Genomic DNA, 23693 nt, shown 5'->3' with positions numbered 1-23693 from the left:
TGGATTTCCAGCATCCACAGTTTTTTGTTTTTATCTCTGTGTTTAATTGACTGCCACTTCTCTTCAAGAAATGCCTACCTTGAAGAAGTTTTGTTCTACTCTCCGTCAGGATTTTCGAATCTCTCTTTCGCCTTGTTACATCTTTTGGTTATCTCCTCCTATCACTGCTTGCTTGTTCCAACAACCAGCCCCACCCTTATCTCTCCCCCCCCGCCCCCCCGCCCCTAAACCAGCTTATGTTTCACCCCTCTCCTATTTTTACTTAGTTCTGTTGAAGGGTCATGAGGACTCGAAACATCAACTGTGCTCTTCTCCGCCGATGCTGCCAGACCTGCTGAGTTTTTCCAGGTATTTTTTATTTTTTGTTTTGGATTTCCAGCATCCGCAGTTTTTTGTTTTTATCTCTGTATTAAAATGTAAGCTTGTCCACTTTGGCAGGAAGAATGGAAAAGCAGTATATCATGTAAATGGAGAGAGATTGCAGAACTCTGTAGGACAGAGAGATCTGGTACATGAGTGACAGAATGATGCATGCAGGTAGGGCAAACGATTATGGAGGCAAATGGAATGTTGTTTATTGCAAGGGGAATGGAATATAAAAGTAATGATGTTTTACTACAGTTGCACAGTTGGTGAGACCACATTTAGAGTACTGTGTACGGGTTAAGAAAGGATATAATTGCATTAGAAGTAGTACAGAGGAGGTTCACTTGACTGATTCCTGGGATGAAGGGGCTATCTTATGAGGAATGGTTGGACAGGTTGGGCCTGTATCCCATTGGAGTTTAGAAGAATGAGCGGTGATACCTTTGAAACATACAAGATCCTGAAGGGACTTGACAGGGTGGATGCTGAAAGGATGTTTCCCCTTGTGGGAGAGACTAGAACTAGGGGCACAGTTTAAAGGTAATGGGTCTCCCATTCAAGACAGAGATGAGGAGAAATTTTTTTCTCTCAGAGGGTCATTAGTCTGTGGAATTCTCTTCCGCTGAGAGTAGTGGAGACAAGGAAATTGAATATTTTTAAGGCTGAGTGAGATAGATTCTTGATTGACAAGGGAGTCAAAGGGTATAGTAGTAGACAGGAAGGTGGAGTTGAGACCACAATCAGGTTAGCTATGATCTTATCAAATGGTGGAGCAGGTTCGAGGGGCTGAATGGTCTACTCCTGCTCTTAATTTGTATGTTTGTACGTATCAATATAATGATTGGAGGAAGGAATGAAAACCGATGGAGCAGGAGTTAATATCCCTTCCCTCACTGATGTGCCACCTAATGACTAGACTTGCTGTTGGGTCTCAGCTACCTGGATTTGGCTACAGATGGAGAAACAAACAAGCATGGCAAAAAATGGTGAGGGAGGGACAGGTGAGCACTCATAAAAACAGAAAGTGCTGGAAAAACTCAGGAGGCCTGGCAGCATTTTTGGAGACAGAAACTGAGTTAACGGTTCGAGTCCAATATGATTCTTCTTTGGAATTAAAGGTGGAGTGAGCACCTATATTGTGGTAATTGCGAAAGCAACTTTTCTGAGATTGATTTTTAGCAACTTGATTATTTGCGTTGATGTACAAATCCATAGAGTGCATGTCCATGGCTACGGTTATCTATGTGGTGAGTTCCTGATCATTGACAAACTTGTAGAACAGGTTCCCAGGGGAGGTGGAGGGGAATCTGAGTGACTAACCCACTAAGCCTGGGAAAAATTTGCTTTCTCAGGAGGTCATAAAAGATTCTGAGGTCCCCAGCATTATAGATGCCAGTCTTCAGCCATTTCGATTCACTCCACTTGATATCAAGAAAAGGCTGAAGGCACAGAATACGGCAAAGACTACGGGCCCTGACAATATTCCAGCAATAGTACTGAAGACTTCTGCTCCAGAACTAGCTGCGTCCCTAGCCAAGCTGTTCCAGTACAATTAGAACAGTGGCATCTGCCTAGCTATGTGGAAAATTGCCCAGATATGCCCTGTCCACAGAAAGCAGGACAAATCCAACCTGGCCAATTACCGCCCCATCAGTCTCCTCTCAAACATCAACAAAGTAATGGAAGGTGGCGTCGACAATCCTACTTATTCAGCAATAACTTGCTCACTGATGTTCAGTTTGGGTTCTGCCAGGGGTTACTCAGCTCCTGACCTCATTACCACCTTGATCCAAACAAGGACAAAAGAGCTGAACTCAAGAGGTGAGGTGCAAATGAGTGCCCTTGACATCGAGGCAGCATTTGACCGAGTGTGACTTCAAGGAGCCTTCGCAAAACTGGAGTCAATGGAAATCAGGGGGAATACTCTCCACTGGTTGGAGTCATACCTAGCACAAAGCAAAATGGTTGTGGTTGTTGGAGGTCAATCATCTCAGCTCCAGGACTTTACTGTAGGAGTTCCTCAGGGTAGTGAGGCCCAACCATCTTCAGCTGCATCAATACCTTTCCTGCATCATAAGGTCAGAAGTGGGGATGTTTGCAGATGATTGCACAGTGTTCAGCACCTGAAGCAGCCTGTGTCCATATGCAAGAAGACCTGGACAATATTCAGGTTTCGGCTGATAAGTGGCGAGTAACATTTGTGCCAGGCAATGACCATCTCCAACAAGAGAGAATCTAACCATCTCCCCTTGACATTCAATGGCATTACCATCGGTGCCATCTCAGTCTGTGTAAGTGGGGAACAAGGTAAGGCAATTAGCCATCGTCCACAAGGAACTATAAACATGTCTCTCTTCCTAACAGAGAGACAAGTGATTATATAGCTTGAGGGCAACACTCTACATTGAGCATGGGACAAGGCAAGGAGGTAGCCCTCCATTAACTACCATAGTCAGTATGGGGATTGAACTTGCACTATTGGTGTCATTCTGCACCACTCTCTGGCCATCTAGCCAAGTGAGCTAAGTGACCCCAGTTGGCTGGCAAGACATCTGTGATTAATCAGGCAATTCATGAACATTCCTTCAGGATAGATTAACATTCTTTCTAAATATCAACCGGATAGGAACTTTATCAACATTTGAGTGTTCTTAGTATAAGGCTATTAAAAAAAGGTCACATTTTCTCTTCCAGGTTTGAAGATGACAGGAAATATAGTGAATTTCGCTAAATTTAACATTGATGCTCCACGTTGGGATCAGACAACTTTTGTGGGCAGGCTAAAGCACTTCTTCAACATCACTGATCCACGCACAGTGATAGTGTCAAATGCAAACCTCGATAAAGCAAAGCACCTGGTTGACAGCTGCAGGTATGCACTTTATCAAAGCTATTCCGGCATAAAAATGCAGACATGTCAGGATCAGGGTCTGTCATGAGTCAGCTACCCAGCATTGGTGATTGGCCAACAGAGAGACACGAATGCAGAGGAGCTGGCTTTTTCTGAACCTCAAGGTGAAATGTTATATCTTTCATGTGGCGTTTACGAAAACATAATCGACATAATTCAATACAGAGAGAGAGAAATACATTCTTTTAGGAGGAGACAGCGGGGTAGTGGCAATGTCACAGGACGAGTAATCCAGGCTAACACTCTGCGGGCACGGGTTCAAATCCCACCACTGGCAGCCAGTAGAATTTAAATTCAATTAAATAAATCTGGAATATAAAGTTAGTCCCGGAAATGGTGACCATGAAACTGTCATCAGTTGTCATAAAAACCCATCTGGTTCACTAATGTCCTTTCAGGGAAGGAAATCTTCCCTGGGCTGGTCTACGTGACTCCAGACCCACAGCAGTTGTGGTTGACTCTAAACTGCCCTATGAAGCAAGGCCAAGCAAGCCACTCGGTTCAAGGATGGATGGGAAGAAAAGCTGGCCTTGCCAGCGACACCCACATCCCATGAAAGAATAAACATTAAAAAAAATTCATATAGCGCCCCTCGGGACGTTCCAGACTGTTTACATCTAGTGAGTTAAAAATAGAAAATGCCGGAAATACTCAGTAAGCCAGTCAACAGCTGAGAAAGAGGAACAGAACAAACTTTTCAGGCCGCAGACCGTTCATCAGAACTGGAAAATTTAACAGTTTATGAGCAAGTACAGGGGCAGGGTCAAAGGGCAGTAGGGGAAGGTGGGTGAGCGGGGGACAGAACAAGGGCAAACTGTGATGCGGATGGAGAGCAGAAGTGAATAGAGGACAAAAGGAGCGAGAGTGCAAGTCAATAGGAGGTGGTAATGGGACAAGTAAAGAAACAAACCAGGAGCTGAATCTTGTGTCCCGGGGCCGGGCGTACAGCCGACCCGAACGCACGTCAAACAAAGAAAAGTACAGCACAGGAACAGGCCCTTCCAAGCCTGCGCCGATCATATTGCCCGTCAACGAAAACATTCTGCACTTCCGGGGTCCGTATCCCTCTATTCCCATCCTGTTCATGTATTTGTCAAGCTGCCTCTTAAACACCACTATCGTACCTGCTTCCACCACCTCCTCTGGCAGCGAATTCCAGACACTCACTACCCTCTGTGTAAAAAACTTGCCCCGCACATCTCCTCTATAGTTTTCTCCTCTCACCTTAAATCTATGTCCCCTAGTAATTGACTCTTCCACCCTGGGAAAAAGCTTCTGACTATCTACTCTGTTCATGCCACTCATAATTTTGTAAACTTCTGTCAAGTCGCCCCTCAATCTCCGTCGCTCTAGTGAGAACAATCCGAGTTTCTCCAACCTCTCCTCAAAGCTAATAACCTCCAGACCAGGCAGCATCCTGGTAAACCTCCTCTGCACCCTCTCCAACGCCTCCATATCCTTCAGGTAATGTGGCGACCAGAATTGCACGCAATATTCCAAGTGTGGCCTAACCAAGGTTCTATACAGCTGCAGCATGACTTCCCAGCTTTTATACTCAATACCCCTGCCGATGAAGGCAAGCATGCCATATGCCTTCCTGACTACCTTATCCACCTGCGTTGCCACTTTCAGTGTCCTGTGGACCTGTACACCCAGATCCCTCTGTGCGACAAGATGTCAGACGTGCGTTCCGACTCCATCCCGCGCCCGCGCGTTCCGATGCCATCCCGCACGTGCGCGTCCCGACGCCATCCCGCGCCCATACGTCCCAACGCCATCCCGCGCCCGTACGTCCCAACGCCATCCCGCGCCCGTGCGTCCCGACGCCATCGCGCACCCGCGCGTCCCGACACCATCGCGCACCCGCGCGTCCCGACGCCATCGCGCACCCGTGCGTCCCGACGCCATCGCGCACCCGCGCGTCCCGACGCCATCCCGCACATGCCTTGACCAATCAGAGTCAGGCTCACTGGTTTCAATTTCAAACAATGCTTGGCAGTTAACTGTCATTCTCCATGAACTGGTGCATTCTCCATGGCAATGCCTCTACCAATCAGAGTCCACTTGGATCATTTTTCCAACATTTTTCTCAGGATTTGGAACAGCTTTAATTATTTTCCACAAATCCCTTGGAGGCAAAACATTGCAGAATCACCCAGCTCTTTATTTGCATTGTCGTTGTGACCTCACTCCTCTGGGATAACTTCTCTCATTTCCCACACTGTCCCAGAAAATAAATTAAAAAGCTGGAAAACTAAAATTCCAATCAGACCAAACACAGCTGCAGGATATCAAGATACCAAAGCTGCTTGATAATGGTGCAGAGAATGAAAAACGGACACCGCTGAAGTCCTGTCTGAATCCCTCAAGATAGGTAGCAGCTGCTAAAAATACATAGGGCAGGATCTTCCCCCCCACCGTCGGGGAGGTTGTGCGGGAACGGCGGGTTCTCGATTAGCGCGCCCCCCCCCCCATTTGGGGGCACGCCGCCATTTTACGTGGGTGGGCCAATTAAGGCCCGCCCAGCATGACGTCCGCCCAGAAGCGCTGTGCGCTCCCTGTGCGGGTGGGGGCGGGGCATTCCCTGAGTCGGGAATGCGCTCTCTCACGCATGAGCACACTGATCTCCCTGAGGCAAAGCGCTGCCTCAGGGAGATCGCTTTAACTTTTAAAAAGATAATAAAGGTTGAGAAAAATTTTATTGACGTGTCCCCTCGTGTGACACTGTCCACATGAGCTGGGACACGTCAATTACTTTTATTAAAAATGTAACACAAATTTTAACTCCCTCATGAAACCTCATCCCGCCCATGGACGAGGTTTCATGTTTTTTCTGAAGGCCGCCTGGGCTCTTTACCTGCCCGCCAACCTTAAGGTTGGACGGGCAGGTCCATTAATCATTTTAATTACTTTTTTAATGGCCTTAATAGGCCGTTGACAGGTCGGCGGGCGTGCAGCCGGCTTGGCCGCCCGCCCGCCGATCTGAAAATCTAAATGACGCGCGGTGACGTCAGGATGCTCGCCCGACGCTACCCCGCGTAATTTTACATGTCACCGAGTGGGACCCGACCTTGCGCGCCGACCAGAAAATGCTGCCCATAGGGGTACATGAGGCAAAAGTATCTATAAACAGAGAATGACCACTATTGAAATGTTCCAGTGATGAAAAGTAAAAACACCCACACTCAACGCCGCAAACCTGAAATTAAAAGCAGAAAATGCAGAGTAGATTGGTGAGCACCCAGAGAAGAAAAGGCATAGTAATGCTTCCAATGGAAACTTGCAATCAGGTAAGATTGACTTGGGAATGACGCTCCTTCGCTTATTGGTAACTCTCTTTGTGAGAAAGTTAACTCCCGGTGTGGAGCCGTATATCCACCCTGTATAAAATCATCAGAGAGTCATGTAGAATGGCCCAGCACAAAAGGAGGCCATTCATTCTTTGTGTTTGTGCCAGCTCTTTGAAGAAGCTATCCTATTGGTTGCCCTGCCCTGCTCTGTCTCCATTGCCCTGCAAACTTCTTTCCCCTTCAAGTATTAATCAAATTCCCTTTTAACATTGAATCTGCTTCCACCACCCATTCAGTCAGTACATTCCAGCTTATAATAACCCACTGCACAAAACATCTCCCTTCATCTCTCTGGTTCTTTTTTCCAATTACCTTAAACCTTGACGTCTGGTTGGCAACCTTACTGCTAAATTTCAGTTGCACATATTTGAAGATATTGTAATTTGGTATCTCAGAGAATCGAGGGATATGGGAAGCAGGCAGGGAAGTGGAGATGAAGCCCGAGATAAGCCATGGTTGTATTGAATGGCGGAACAGGCTCGATGGGCCCTGTGGTCTACTCCTGCTCCTAGTTTTTGCATTCTTCTGTTTATAATACGAGACCTGAAGATATGTTGACTTTATGACCAACATGTTTAGGAACATTAGAATTGGGATGTCAGTCTGGTCATGTTATTAGACTGCCTGTCTCATGGATCACAGCAAACACCACTAGCTTGTCTGTTTCCAAATGTTTATCTCCACAAATAGGAAAATGCTAGTGCAACTGATTTATTGTCACGCAGATATAACTTGGAAATAAACGTTTTCATTATTTATGAGACCTTTTATGCATACAGGCTAACTCAAGACACATAACTGTAAACTAAAGCAAAAAGCCTAAATCATTGTGTTCTACTGAGAATGTGGAGATAAAATGCAGGATACATAGGAGAAGTCTGGCATCAGACAAGACCATCTATTCAATATGTTACATGACATCCTGTAGCTTTAGATGCATTTCAGGCTGCTTCATTCTCAAGATCAGAAGATAATTGTGGATGAGAAAAGCCATTGCTTTGTTGTAGCTCATTACTTGTTGCAGCTATCTGTGTCTTCCCATCACACCATCCAACTGTTTGCTAAATGATTTTGCTGTAAAAATATATTCTTGCCTCCAATATTTAAATTTCATTTCAAGTGCTGAACATATGAGATGAAGAGTTTCCTGGCACCAGTTCCCAATTTGCCCTACAACAGTTTGGCTCCTTTTCCTACTATCATTGGTTAACTTGAAGCACAGAGTGACCTTTTCCAGAAAACCTGCCATCTTGCATACATTCTTCGAGGAACCATTTCAAGTGCAAAAAACTCATGTTTCTTCTGCCTATCCGCGTAGCTACATGATGGTAGAGACCTTCCATATCACCTGCAAGACCTGAATGTCAGTGATCAAAACTTGCACAATGATAGCAGCTGCCTGGAGAGCAGCCTCGACATCGGTTTGGGAGTAATTTGTCAGACTGTTTTCTAGTGAGGTATGCGTGGAGTGGAGGAATTTGAATGAGGGGAACCCAATGAATTAGGATCTAAAAATAAATCAGAAGTGTGACATCTAAACGTGGATGGGCCCCTATAACCCTTGGAGAGCCATGCACTCCTCTAAATCAAGTTTCTTGTGCATCACCCACTCCCTTCACTGCACCATTGGCGGCTGTGTCTTCAGCCACTTCAGATCTAAATTCTCGAATTCCCTCCATAAATTCCTCAATTTCTCCTTTTAAGTCATTCCTTAAAACATGTATGTTTGTGACTAAGATGTCCTGATACATCCTATGTTTGGCAAAGTTTCAAGTTTTGTCTGATGACACTCCAATGATGTACCTTGGGGTGTTTTACAATGCTAAAGGCACATTATGAATTTTGACTGTTGTTGTGTTTATCTCAAATACAGACCTTGTGGCTGAGATTGGGAAGTTACCATTGTGGGTAACATGGAGATCACCAGCATTCTTTTGGTCCCACACAATTAACTGGGATTTTGTTGGGCTGACGGGGTCTCACCCACTATTTGGGGAACTGGTGGGGAAGGGCCGATAGAATCAAGTGCCTTTCAAGCACTTAATTGGCCACCGTCAGACCTTACCCGTGATCGAGTCCTTTATGGTGGAAGTCCCACCCGCCAAGAACTGCCGGGCAATTAGAGGTCACCAGCTCCCCATTGCCACCAGCACCAGTGGGAACATTGGCTGCTGACAGAGCATTGCACTCACACAAGGCCCAGGATGGTGGAGGCACCTCAGGTCAAAGGTGAGCGATGGTGGGATGGGGGCTGCGGAGTGGTATTTGTGGGAGTGGGGAGGTGGTCAGACGCAGAGACAGGGGCAGGAGGTGGATTTCAGTGGCCACCCCCCTCTTGCCTGACGGTGGGTCACGGGATCAGGCACAGAGTGCCTGATACCGAGGGGCCCTCGCCTAAGGAGGCTGCTGGAAAACCTGAGAGGCTTTGTTGGGTGGCCTTCAGAGGGCTTGGGAGACCCATGCGGCCTCCATTTAATCCCTGAGCCATCGTTAAATTGTGGTGGGCTCGGGGATGATGGGTGTCAGTCGCCTCATTGATGAACCTAATTGACGTCTCACCACTGGCGGCTGGGAGTCCTGCGTCAGCCCCTTCTGTCCCATCGAGTCATGGGAGTTTTTCCCACCACCGGGAGGGTAATGCGGGTCCTTTCCCGTGATTAGGTGGTGTCGGCCGCGGTGATTCCCACCACAATGGGCTGCATAAAAATCCAGCCCATTAACTCACCCAGGGCATCAGAAAGGGGGGGGCAAACCCGAAACCAAGAAAACATTTGACAATATGCATTGTTTGCGTTGTTTTATTTTCCAGAGCTGGCACAGTGCCCCCAGGAACAACAGAGGAGCAGTTACACTATGCAAAGAAACTGTATGACTCTGCGTTCCACCCCGATAGCGGAGAAAGGATGAATTTAATTGGGCGGATGTCGTTTCAAGTCCCCGGTGGTATGGCCATCACTGGTTTGATGCTGCAGTTTTACAGGTACTCCCGTAGCATTTGATCCCCAGATAACGTTGCGATCCGATTGGTTAGTGAGTTTATCCATCCGTAGCCACGGTGTATAGGGTAGGAGACGTTGGAAGTGGGAGCAGGAGTAGGCCATTCAGCCCCTTGAGCCTGGTCCCCCATTCATCTAGATCATGGCTGATCCTCCACCTCAACGCCATTTTCCCTCACTATCCTCATATCCCTTGATGTCTTTAATATCTTGAAATCTGTCAATCTCTGTCTTGAACATACTCGGTGACTGAGCCTCCACATCCCTCTGCGGTAGAGAATTCCAAAGATTCACCACCCTCTGAGTGAAGAAGTTCCTCCTCGTCTCAGTCTTAAATGGCCTACCCCTTGTTCTGAGACTGTGCCTCTGGTTCTAGACCCCCTCCCCCACCAGCCAGGGGAAATGTCCTTCCTGCATCTACTCCGTTGAGCACTGTAAGAATTTTGTATGTTTAGTAAGATCGCCTCTCATTCTTCTGAACTCTAGAGAATACAGACCCAGTCTCCTCACTCTCTCCTCATAGGACAATCCCACCATCCTGGGAACAAATCTGGTGAACCTTTGTTGCACTCCCTCTATAGCAAGTGTATCCTTCCTTAGGTAAGGAATCCAAACTTGTACACAATATGCCAGGTGCATTCTCACCAAGGTTCTTTGGAATTGCAGTAAGACATCTTTTACGCCTGTACTTCAATCCTCTTGTAATAAAGGCCAACATACCATTTGCCTTCTTAATTACTTGCTGGACCTGCATGCTCACTTTCAGTAACACATGAACAAGGATACCCAGGTCCCTTTGGTTCTATAAAAGTGGAGAACTTCGCATACTTCCATGTTACATTCTATCCACTATGTTCTTGCCCACTCACTTAGCCTGTCTCTAAAACCCCTTGAATCCTCTTTATCCTCCTCATAACTCACATTCCCACCTAGTTTTGTGTCATCAGCAAACTTGGAAATATTACATTTGGTTCCCACATCCAAATCACTGATATAGATTGGGAATAGCTGGGGCCCAATCACTGATCCTTGTGGTACCCCACAAGTCACAACCTGCCAACCTGAGAGTGACTCGCTTTTTCCTACTCTCTGTTTTCTGTCCGTTAACCAATTCTAAATCCATGCCAGTCTGTTACCCCCAAATTCCAAATTCGATCACCAATGAAGAAGGATAGGCCTCGGGTTTACCTAATTATTCCCACAACCTTCTCTCGCCCCAAGGCGCTTTATGGCCAATGAGGTACTTTTGAAGTGTTCGGTTGTAATGTAGGAAATGTAGCAGCCAATTTACACAAGGCAAGGTCTCAAAATCAAGAATGTGATAACGACCAGGGTAATCTGTTGGCTGAGGGATATAAATATTAACCATTAAGAACTGCGGGGTGAGTACACAGGAAAAAAACACCTCCAAAACAGGATCCCAGAGAGGTGGCACGAAAGAGCAGAATATTGTGCTTGCTAGAAATCTGAAATAAGAATGAAAATGCTGGAAATACCCAGCAGGCCAGGCAGCATCTGCGAAGCAGGAAACTGAGTTAACGCTTTAGGCCTGTGAGGAAAGGTCACGTTGGGCAGGATTTTACAAGATCCGTCAAGGCCCTGACGTTGGCCAGAAACGCGTGTCGGCAACACGCGCAGGAGGTTGGCGGACTTCCCTCCAAATTTTCCAGGCAGCAGCTAAATTACGTAGCTGCCCCCGGGGTTGCCGTCCTACTTAGGATAGCCACCCGCCTCCCCTCCCCCCGCCACCCCCCAGAGAGCTGCCAGACCAATCAGAGGGTCAGCAGCCTCAGGAGTGGCGGCCACTGCGGAGGAGGCAGGCAGGCAGGGGCCCTGCAGCATTCAGGAGGTATGGAAACATTTAAAAAAAAAATTTGTAAGGCCGATTGCTGGAGGGGAAACCCCTCAGAGGGAATCGCAGGGGCCGCACAGGCGGCTTCCCTGTCCACGGCCCCCTTCTTGCTTCAGAAACCCTTCCCCCACCCTGACCGCTGCTTGGAGGCCACCTACACTTAGCTGGCATTGTCGGGGGTGGGGTGGGAGGGGGGAGGGGGTCGGGGCGGGGTGGGGGGGAGGTGGATCCACCATCAGCAAAGTGCGGACAGCCTGGTAAAGTGGCCCCGAGTAGGGCCCTTGCTTATTTAAATTGGCCGCCCGCTTCTTTGTGGAGGGCAGCCTGTCTAACCCTCTTCCCGCTGAAGGTAAAATTCCCTGATTGTGGGACGTGGTCAGGGAGCCGATTCGCCACGGCTGGTTGCGATTTTACTGGCCCTCTTTCACCGCCCCCCCCCCAACCTCCAGCCCTCCCCCATCCACCGCCCTATCTTTCACCCCCACCCCACCCCCACCCAACCCTCAGCCCCCCTCCCCCCACCCACCGCCCTATCTTTCACCCCCCCCCCACCCAACCCTCAGCCCCCCTCCCCCCACCCACCGCCCTATCTTTCATACCCCCCCACCCCACACCCCCCCCAACCCTCAGCCCGCCTCCCTCACCCACCCACTGCCCTATCTTTCATACCCCCCCACCCCACACCCCCCCCAACCCTCAGCCCGCCTCCCTCACCCACCCACCGCCCTATCTTTCACCCCCAGCCCCCACACCCCCCAACCCACCGCCCTATCTTTCACCCCCTCCCCACCCCCACCCAACCCTCAGCCCCCCTCCCCCCACCCACCGCCCTATCTTTCATACCCCCCCACCCCACACCCCCCCCAACCCTCAGCCCGCCTCCCCCACCCACCCACCGCCCTATCTTTCACCACCCCCCCAGCCCTCCCCCACCCACCGCCCTATCTTTCACCCCCACCCCACCCCCCCAGCCCCCAGCCCCCACCCACCCACCGCCCTATTCCTGCCACATGCGGGCTGGTAAAATCCTGCCCATTACTCCTGTTTCTCTTTCCACAGGTGTTGCCAAACATGCTTAGTATTTCCAGCATTTTCTGTTTTCGACCCTATGAGCTGGTGTTGATGCGCAGATGAGTAAAGCTGGTTCTCTGCTCACTTAAGAGAAGCTATTAGTAGTTTCATCTGTTGAAACTGCTGGGCTTAGATCATACCCTGAGGCTTTTTTTTTGTATGATATCTGCATTCCATCTCCAAACTTAGACATTTTCAATCGGTTAAACACTACCTTATGCCCCTTGGAAATACTTGTGGTTCATCATTGCTGGGGATAACTGATGGGTAACAATACCTTGATCTATCGTGGTATCAATGTCTATCAACATCAGCTGAAGGCCCAAGTGTGTATTCAATGGAGCAGAAACGATTAAATGAGATCTGACAAAACTCTTCTGAAAGAATTTCAGAGGAGAAAGCATGAAAGATTATTTCGACTGGTCAGTGAATTGTTAACAAGGTGACGTGACCTCAGTATTAGTACCGGAAATGTGAAGGCAAGATTAGAAGGAATTCTTCATGTGAAGGGTGATTAGCATGTTAATCACAACGTTTAACTATGTGGCTATTGAAGCCAAAGTTAATCAAACCTTTTAAGGGGGATGAGAAAACACTAACGACCAAGGGAAAAGAGCAGGAAGTGCAGAACGAAGCTGAGCTATTCAAGCTTTTATCTTCTTGAATCAAACGGGTTTGCCCTATGGCGCTTCAGAGGCCCAGACTTGGATTGTCACCTGCGAGCCGGGTGCACAGAGTCGAGAAAATCCCTGACCTTTAAAAGTGGCTTCCCAGCTTCCGATTTTCAGTCCGGAGGTAGGGTTTGGGCTGTGGATGCTCGATCAGAAATCGGGATGCGCGAGCCCTGAATTAGTGAGGGGTCGGGCGTGGCGGGATCGGTGCAGGTTGGGCGACTCGGGCGCAGATAAAAAAAAACTGGCCTTCAAGAAAGGCCCAATTGAGAGGTTGGTTGTCGATGGTGAAGTCCCTGAGCCTCAGAGGAAATGTCATTGCCTTGTCAGGTGAGCGTCAAAGCTGTAAGTGTTGTCCAGCTGTTAGCTGACCCTGGAACGGATGGCCCATTATGGGCTTTTCCTATGGAGGATTGTCATGGTTGCTGCCTAATCAAATTGCACTGTACAGAACCACTAGAAGCCTGCAGTGGATTCGCAAGACACAGACATGGGGGAGAAGATATCGTCTTGCCATTACTATCTTGTACAGATATTATACAGACATGTAGTAAGCTGCCAAGACTCAGTGGGTGAATGAATGATGAACATTGCCATGCTCATTACCCCATCCTCTTGCCACCCATTTATCAGCATCCGCCCACACTGTTGACCCTTGACCAGGCCCCTCACAGCCACACGCTGTCATGACGTAACAGTGTGACTGAGGGGGAACAAACCAGTAGGGCTGTCAGTGGTCACGGAGCTCAGCAGGCTACCTTGGAGTCACAGCCGCACCATGTATGTCAACTAGTGTTTGCGCAGAGGCAGTTTCTCCATCACACCTTAGTAATCATTGATGATATGGTGAAAATGATTAGTTCATGGAAGCAAATAAAAGTGAATGAGAGCAGGGTAACCTGACTGGCTCATGACCCTTTTCCTCTTAACAGTTTTATTGGTAGAATGCCACACGCAGGTGATGCGTGGGAAGAGATGGGCCTAGATGCCCCACAGTTTCCTGAGCAGGGCTTTCATGTTTTGGTGGAAGAGGTCCAGAAGGGGAGAGCAGTCCTCTCTACCCTGCTGGCCGGTGTAATGCTCCTGCAACAACCAAGAAGGCCTGGATTCAAATTGTGGCTGTGGTGAGCGCAGCAGGAGGTCGTCAACGCTCGTGGATTCAGTGCAGGAAAAGGGTCAATGACCTGCTGTGTTCAGCAAGGTGAGTAGCTTGGTTCATCCACGCACGACTGCAAGGAAAGGGTCACCTCTGCATTATGCAGCAAAGCTGGCACACATACCTCTGCTTCAGCATTGAGGCTTGTATGTGTAAGCTGCTCACGTAAGTGCACGCAGAACACAGGTAAATGAGCACTGATGCATGGACACAGTGAAGAGCAATATCCCTCTGTGCACAATATATCAGGTTGACATAAATTCACGTTGTCATTGCAGACACATAGGGCAGAGAAGACCATGGAGATGTCCTGGCCTGGGGGTGAGTCAGCTTTCCTGCCACACATCTGCTCTGTTGAGCAAATAGTCATGGAAATTGCCAGGATGCCTGAACAGCTGTCTGCTGGTGATGGTGAAACGCCAGGTGATAAAAGCAGTGTTGAATTTGGAACGTGGTGGTAATGGTGGAGGTCATGCTGTCACTTCACGAAGCACAATGAGATGTTAGCTTGAAAGAGAGTGCAAAGGTCGGGCAGTGTGAGCATGGTTGAATGTGCATCAGAGCATGCTTTCGCTATAAGAAGGCTATACCTATACATCTCTTTTTGTGTCTCACACAGGTTCCAGCTTGGCTCCCTCACCCCACCGGGGCAGATCATCCCTCGGGCATCAAGAGAATGAAGAGATGTCTAAGGACACAGCATCACATTATACTGGCCCAAACTCCGTCAACTCAGATACAGGCCCTTCAGAGGGATGTGTAGAGTCAGTGGCACAGAGTGAAGGGCAGGGAGAGGTGTCAGTCAGAGACATCTGATCACAGTTCCCCGCGGAGGAGGGCGGAAAGTCACACGATGCTCCGGTGGGCAGGAATGTGGAGCCTCGGAAGTCACCTTTTGGGGCACAGTATTCAGATAATCAGCAGCAGATGCATGGACATCTGATGGAGTTCTCTGAGGCAGCGAGAGCTGTCGGACTACAAATGGAAGAGTCTAACACCACCACATTGTCCCTGGGGCTCAACTGCGTGAGCTCTGACCATGAGAGATTGGCCAATCTCATGGAGAGACACATGCAGCAACACTTGGAGTGAATGCAAGAGCAACATTTCAGCCAGGAAAGGGTGCAAGCCTCCCTCAGTAGCATGGATCAGAGCATGAGTGCTGTCATCCAGGGATTTCACGAGGAGCTGTGTACACTTCACAGGATGGTCACACTGTTGACACAGTGGTTGCTGGATTGGGGCGACTGCTATGCACCAGCAGCCAGCCCCATCAACCCCACCTGAAGGCCAGCCCAGGGCTGTGCGTGCACGGGTCACCGAGGAGGATGGAGGAACCGAGAGCTCCACAGAACCCTCACCTTCCTCCACCTCCCCAGCCCTTCCATCAGAGCCCTTGTCTTCTCCACATGTGCCAGTGACCATGGCTGCCCATGCAGAGATGCAGAGGCCACAGTCTGAAGGAGGTCCCCACAATGGGTCCCTGCACGATGAGGCAGACCAGCACACTTCTCATTGCCGCTTAGACTGAGAAGTGAGCAGCCTGTCCCCTCCTCCTCCAAGGGAACATGGTGGGGGGTGGGGGGCTGCACTTTGTACGTGTGTGCATGAGCGCTGGGTGCTATCTCGCCTACAGCACTAATGGGTTCACCTTGGTTACACTTTTCACATTGTATATATCACATTTTGAGCACTTGAATATGTTTACTCACACTTGTACGTGACTCAGAGTGTGATTGTACACGAGAGAGCTCAAAAGGTATGGTAACATGATGAAGGTAGTTCTTACCAGTAATGATGAGGGCAGCATGCTGAGGTCCATCTCCACATCAACAGGATCAAGGGGGCTTGAAGCTGGTTTGTGTTGCTTCAGAGGGCTTCTTCCTTCTCTGCTGTATCACATAAGATTCCTGTGTTCAATGACTCGAACACTGACCTGCTCCTTGGATTTTCCGTTGTCCATCCAAGCCTGACTTTAAGGCAGGTTCAGTGATCAGGCGCCGCAAACAGATGCTGGGCAGCAAGTGCATCTCAAGCCTGAGTGCTGGGTGCGAGGCATTCGTCCACACTGCAGCGTTACACATTGGCCGGGGTTTAGGCATCACAGCTTGAGAGGCTATATACCGTCCAGGTAATATTGATTATCTTCTGTGCCACTGCTTTGGTGCGTTTACGTTCCAGTTGTGCTTTGTGCCGTAAGCAGAGCGATACGGAAGCCAGGAGTGTTGCATGTGGCGCCCACATCAGAAACTGGACCATCGTCCAGAATGGATGGTGCACAAGTTCTTTCAAAGAGCTGTTGTTATACAGTTATGGGCTCCTCATGCATGCAATAATGCAATACAATCCTATGAGCGTGCATCAGGTTTTAAGTCTTATCTTGTGTCACTCTCAGCATTATGGGCATGGTTTGTTTATGGACAATTCGGCAGCGTGGGCCCCTCATTCACACTCACGGACATTTATGTGAGGGGGCCAGGTTGTGAATGACTTATTACCATGTTGGTTTGCAATATGAAGAGGTCCATGGTTATGATGGTGAGGGTTTCAGCCTTATAAATCTGACTGAGTCCAACTCATTGATGTTTATTGTCTTCCTTGTGGGGGATGGGTAATCCCTCGGGTAATTGTGGAATCAATGTACAAGGTCCTTTAGGTGGATGTATATCGTGGGGACTGGCTGATGGCAATTGTGATAATGGGAGGACCGTATGAGAACCTATTTTGCACAAGGACCCATCCGGTGATGATACTCTGCTGCATGGCCTTGCCTCCCAGCTGCTCTGCCATTGGCAGTCTCCCCATCTGTTTCGGAATCTTCCAAATGGGCAGGGGCTACCTCCTCCTTATCCTCATCCTCCTCCTCCTCTTAGGTTGGAGTTTTGCCCACAGCCTCATTGTCATCGATTTGTAGGTCCCTCTGCTGGGCAATGTGCAGCAGGCAGTACATCACTACTATTCTTGATACCCTTGCTGGGCATGTTGCAGAGCGATCGAGACACCTGATGTGCATCTTTAAAATGCCATTTTCCTGCTTGATGGTGCTCCATGTGATGTCATGGCTGCTGTTGTAGTTGTGCTCTGCCTCTGCTTGTGGGCTCCTAAATAGGGTCACTATCTTAAGGGATAGCCCTTGTCCCTTAGAAGCCAACCATGGGATCTGCGTTGGTGGCTGAAATAGCCGAGGGAGTTCGGATCCCCTTGGTATGAAGGAGTCATGACTGCTTCCAGGTAACCTTGCACACACATGAAGGAAGACCTTGTGGTGGTCACAAACAGCCTGGACATTGATTGAATGGAAGGACTTCTGATTGATCAAGGTGTCCGTGTGCTAAGTTGGGACCTTCATGGCAACATAGATGCAATCAATAACGCCCTGCACGTGAGGGAAACCTTCTAATTGGGCAAAGGCTGTGGCTCTCTGCCTCTGAGATGCCAAATCTATAGGGAAGTTAATGTGATCCCCCACACAAGCAAACAGGACATTAATGAAGCTTTAATGGAGCTGTGTGCTGCTGACTGGGATATACCAGACAGGTTTCAGATCCCTGGAAAGATCCTGAGACAAAAGTTGAGAGCGACGGTTACCTTTACAACCACTGGCAGGGCATGAGGGTTGATGGATTGTGGCTCAAGTTGCTACTGAACAATGCAACTTTTGTCTGTCACCACCTCACAGCTTAGCCTCGGTCGCCTTCAACACTCGTTCTCCCTCATGTTGAGGTCGGATGTCCTAGGTTTGTATGCCCTTCCCACAAGGTAGTACCTGGTTGTCCTGCCTCTCCTCCTCCTCCTTCCTGGTACAGCCTCTTCCTCCTGCCTTCCCTTTGGCCTCTGGCAGCTCACGGTGACTTGCTTCTATGGCCTCTGTCCAAGGGTGTCATACCCATCTTATTTCTTTCTTCGCACCATGTGCTATGCACCCTTCTTCAGCACAAAGTTCTTCTTGGCACCTGAGTGCACGAGTCAGCAGGGGCAAAATAAGTTGCCCTGCGAGACCAACAACCCCATCCCCCCTTCTCCCTTGGCTTAAGGGAGGACAGTGGAATTGGTTTTGTGCCACTTCTGGGGCATTAAAGTCTAAAGCAAATACCACAGGGACACTTTACTTCTTCAAAGGGGCACCCTGGCTATCCAAGCAATTATGCCAAGTTTAGACTTGTTCTTCCCAGGTCTACTCTGCACACTTCGGGTTCCACACTCCGAGGCTACCAAGGTCTGACTAGAGTGGAAACAGCTGACAGTTTGAATGGCCAGCTGCCTCCATAAAATGTGCACCCTCAAAACACATTTCTGTACGTCACGAAAATGGGAATTGCCGTGCTCGAGGATGGGAACTGACGATCTTCAGCCATTTCCACCATTATTGCTACGATGGAGAGGCTCTCCTTTGCGACGAATATCTGGGCCCAGGCATAAAGTTGAAATCCATGTTGCCGTTGATTCTCATGTAACTCAAATTGGTGATACAGATGGATTTAGGATTAGGGCAACAGTGCTAAAACCAGCTCTTTGCAAATCACCAGTCCCGCACAACAGAACCATACACTCATATTGCCTATTGGAGGCCATTCAACCCATCGTGCCTGTGTCGTCTGTTGGAAAGAGCTATCAAATTAGTCCCACTTCCCTTCTCTTTCCTCCTAGCCCTGCATTTTTTTTCCCCTTTTCACAGGAAGAGAAGAGGCCATTTTGCCCCTCAACACTGTTTCACCTTTCAGTGGCTGAACTGCGATCCAACTCTACATACCGCATTTGCTCCATATTCCTTAATACCTTTGGATAGCAAAAATCTATCAATCTCAGACTTAAAATTAACAATTGATCTAGCATCAATTGCCATTTGTCGAATAGAGTTCCATTCATCTACCACACCGCCTAATTTCACACATAAAAGATCTGGCTCTAATTTTTGGACTGTGCCCCTTAGTCCTAGATTCCCCAACCAGTGGAAATAGTTTCTCCCAAACTACCCTGTCTGTTGCCCTTAATATCTTGAAAACTTCGATCATATCACCCCCCCAACCTTATGCATTCCAGGGAATACAGCCCACATAGCTTAACCCTTGGAAGTCCAGGTATCATTCTAGTACATCTATGTTTCACATCTCCCAAGGCCAATATATTCTTCCTAAGATGTGTACTTGCAAGGACAAACACAGGCTAGAATATGGAAACACAAGGCAGTTCGAATCAGGAAACTTCTGGCAAAAGGCTGTGTTGATTTACAGTGCGAGTCAAAGTCAGAGACAAGGTTAGAATGAATGAACTGCAAACAGTGATGCTCAGGGACTCTAAATGTGGTCTAACCCAGGGCTTTCTAGAGATGAAGTATGAAGCATTTCAAGTATATATCCAATTCCCTTTTGAAAGTCACTATTGAATCTGCCTCCACTACCCAATTAGACAGTGCGTTCCGGATTGTAACAAATCAATGTAAAGATAATTTCTCTTCACCTCCTCTCTGGCTCTTTGACTACCGAATAAACTAACAAATGAGTAGTAATGGGGGTTAAATTCAACTTTTACAGGATACAATACAGGTGGCAGTTGACTGGCTGTCTGTTATACACCCCCTCCTTTCTGCACAAATTTAAATGGAAGGGAGAATTGGGAAACTTGAACTTCACTCTCATTAAATGTAAATAAAACTGAGTTTGCTCAGGGCCTCAAGGGCCAGATTGCCAGTGTTTGGAGATCACGTGGTCCCAGGCAAACAGTTTTCATACCCCTGGATTAGATGGACTTCAGTGGTGGGAGTTCAAGATCAGCACAGTAGCGATGGGTCCTTTGACCAAAGTTTCTTTGATGATTAAATCATTTATTTGTACCTCCATTCTCTTATTTCTTTTTTAAAATGTTAATTTGAAAATAAATTCTGAATAAAGAAGAGTGGTGGAGATAGTGATGAGTCTAAAAGTGACCACCTTTAAAAGCCGTACATTAAAGCAAAATGGACAGAAAAAGTCCCTGAGCATCATTGTTTGCAGTTCATTTTTTTCTAACCTCGTCCCTGACTTTGTATGCGCTGTAAATCAACACAGCCCAGTGTCAGATGTTTCCTGATTCAAAGTTCCTTGTATTCCTATATGGTACCATGAATTTGCCCTTGCAAGTGGTTATAAAGTCAGAGGCCTGTAGCTTATTAATAGAGGAACTAAATCATTGAAAGATTTAGGTCATTTCAGTTTTCTTTTAGTTTATTGCTGAAAAAAGAGACATGTCTAAGCTTTACGTCTTGCACTCATCAGGACACTCGCAAGAATACCAATATAAGAGGGAAAACAACAACTTATACTGTATGTGAAGAGAGTGCTGATTGGTTGGCAACTGGCGTTGCCATGGAGGATGCACCACTGATGGTGCCTGACAGTTAACTGCCAAGCATTATTTGAAATCTAAACCAGGCAGCTTGACCCTGATTGGTTCAGGCATTGCCCTGAGGAATGAGCCATTCGCTGTTATAAATGTTGGCAGGTGAATCTTCTACCAGCCCACTTGCCAAAGGGGAGGGTGTTCCAGAGAGTAGGTGGAGCGAGACAGCTGAAGGTTCTATTGCTGATGCTGGCGTGGATAGAGCGGGAGTGTGGGATTTCCAAAAAGCCAGTACCACAGGATAGAAGAAGATCATGGTTTAGGATCTTGGGTTGGAGGTAGGATGGAGTGAGGCTGGGAAAAGGGTTTGTGTATGAGAATGAAGATTTTGTTTTCAGCGGGAGTTTGGTGAAGATAACAGTGATGGGCAAGCAAGGCTCAGTGTGTGACAGGTGCTGAGGTGAAATTTTGAATGAGTTGGGAAAAGGGCATTGGAAAAGTTGAATATGGAGGGAGCAAAGTTTGAATGAAGAAGAATTTTCGCATTGATGGAGGTGAATTTCGTGCCAATGTGATGCCAGGTATGTATGCCGTGTGTCCCAATGACTGGCAGATCATATCAAACAGCACACCCTTTGGCTGTTCACAATAGGCAGAGTACTAACTGTACTCCACCAACCTGTGCTTGCCAAATTCAGAACATAATGTCTACCATTAGATGTGATTCCGCGATTGGACAGCACTTGCTGAACAATCCTGAGTGTGCTAAGAATTACACTAACAACCAATTTAAGATTATCAGTCAGGCTCACAGTGTGGCTCATTTATGCTTGCTAGAAGTTAACTTGTATTCATATGCAGGGATCTGCCTTCTGCAAGCAAAAGGAAAATGTCCAGACATTGCGCCTTTTTTGAATTAAGCAAAAGAGTGGGGGAACAACAGTGTCCCGGTGCATTTGCCATGGCAATGCCTTAACCAATCAGAGTTGACTTTCCAACAAATCAGCACCATTTTCTCATGCAGTATAAAGTGTTGCTCAGTGTGAAACTTGACATTCTAATATATGTCCTGATGAGTGCAAGATGAAAAGTTTTGACAGCATGTCTCTTTTCAGTTCAGCAACATCAAAGGTGAGATAATTGCATTACACAAAAAGTGGTTTGAAATAACTAAAAAAAAATATCGGCTTAAGTTTGTTTCTTTCCCCCTTTGGCTTATTGATACCAATGTGCCAAGTAAGACTGGTGATAATTCATCAGCAATAGTTAATTATTAATAAGTGCACTTGCCCCTCCCCAACACACCACCACCCCTCCCTCCCAGCAGCCACCACCATTGATACACGTTAAGGTGTTTTATTATTTTTTATTTTCTTTTACAGTTGTTGGAACCACAGTGCTTTCAGTGCTCATTCTCATGTCCCATCATTTCCATTCGCTAGTAGTTCTAATTCCTGGCAAAAAAACGATCAATTTTAGGAAAACCTCTGAAATTTCTTCCCTAGTTTCATAAGTTGAGTTTCAGGAGACCACAATTATCTGTCTCACCGGAAGATATTGACATGAATGCCATCATCCACTTACGCTGTCTCACGGTTGGTTGTTCTCGGTTGTTCCACATATCAACAGCGAAGATGTTGGGTGGCGATGCAAAATGGGCAATGCCGCTTCTGACATCCATTATACATCCTGTCCAAAATTCAGCCCCATTGACTTCAAGTTGAATTCCAGCTCTGTTATCTCATAACTGTATTTGATTTGTCTTGTCTATTCTTGAGCTACATTCCCATCTCTTAAGCCTTGTGTTAATATTAAGCATTTCTTCAAGATTTGAAATAAGATACTCTGTCTGGTGTCAAGTTCCTTAGTAATCATGGTATTTCCTCATTGTGCTGGTGCTCAATCACATTTATCAACTTGGTTGTCCATTGCAATCTCCTCCAAGACCAGAATGCCCTCTCTGATGGTACACAGGACAATACACAAAGGTCAAGGTGGAGGTGGAGGTGGAGCAATCCCTTCTTCATACCAGTATCAACAGTGACTCCACTTCAAAAGTACTTCACAGAATCACAGTATCTTTACAGTGCAAAAGGAGGCCATTCGGTCTATCAAGTCTGCACTGGATCTCTGAAAGAGTATTCCACCTAATCCCACTCCCCTGCCTTATCCCAATAACCTTGCACATTATTTCTTTTCAAGTAGCAATCTAATTCCCTTTTGAATACCTTGATCGAATCTGCCTCCACCACCTTTTCAGGAAGTTCGTTCCAGACTCCAACCACCCTGTGGTGAAAGAAATTTTCCTCTCATCACATTTACCCGTTTTGCCAATTATTTTGAATCTGTGCCCTCTAATTCTTGATGCTCTCTTGAATGGGAGCAGTTTCTCACTATTTACCCTTTCCATACCCCTCAGCATCTTGAATACTTCTATCAAGCCTCCTCGCAGCCTTCCTTTCTCCAAGGAAACGAGTCCCAAACTCTCCAATCTATCCTCATAGCTACAGTTCTTCATCCTGGGAATCATTCTTGTTAATTTCCTCTGTACCCTCTCCAATGTCTTCACATCCTCCCTCAAATATGGTGCCCAGGAACTGGATGCAGTACTCCAGATGAGGCCTAACTAGTGTCTTATACAAGTTCAACATGACCTCCTCCTTACTCTTGTACTCTTGTCTATGAGGTGCTATGGGAGATCCTGAGGATGCAAATGGTGCTACATAAATGCAAGCTTGTTCAATCATTACCGCCTTGAACCGGTGTGCTCAAACTGTCTTTTCAACACAGCTTTAAGTAGCGCTAATAGAGCAGAGGGTATTTTCCAGTTAAACCATGAGCTCCTGATGTGGTGTCATTTCCTGTAGATTGTTCTCATTTATTTTGTACCCTTTTGGATAAGCGGTGGGTGTAATGGATCCCATGGCACTATTAAAGGAAAAGCAGGGATTTTACCCCCTCCACTCTTCGGGTCAATATTTATCCTTTAAGCAATGTCACTAAGA

General features: G+C 47.4%; 1 protein-coding gene across 2 annotated transcripts in view; it reads left to right on the top strand.

Moving 5' to 3' along the window:
• sfxn2 (sideroflexin 2) overlaps positions 1-23693 on the top strand; it is an 89762-nt gene that overhangs the window by 12344 nt on the left and 53725 nt on the right. The window contains exons 2-3 of one of the 2 annotated variants that reach the window (XM_078565130.1): positions 3069-3238; positions 9437-9607. In XM_078565130.1, the coding sequence (XP_078421256.1) occupies positions 3069-3238; positions 9437-9607 (341 nt within the window). Of the gene's footprint in view, positions 1-3060; positions 3239-9436; positions 9608-23693 lie in introns of both variants that reach the window. The other variant, XM_078565131.1, reaches the window with a different exon arrangement.

The sequence above is a fragment of the Cetorhinus maximus genome, chromosome 20 (genome assembly GCF_964194155.1).
Source record: "Cetorhinus maximus chromosome 20, sCetMax3.hap1.1, whole genome shotgun sequence".
NCBI lineage: Eukaryota > Metazoa > Chordata > Chondrichthyes > Lamniformes > Cetorhinidae > Cetorhinus > Cetorhinus maximus.
The sequence above is the reverse complement of the archived record's forward strand: the minus strand, read 5'-3'. Positions and strand labels throughout refer to the sequence as shown.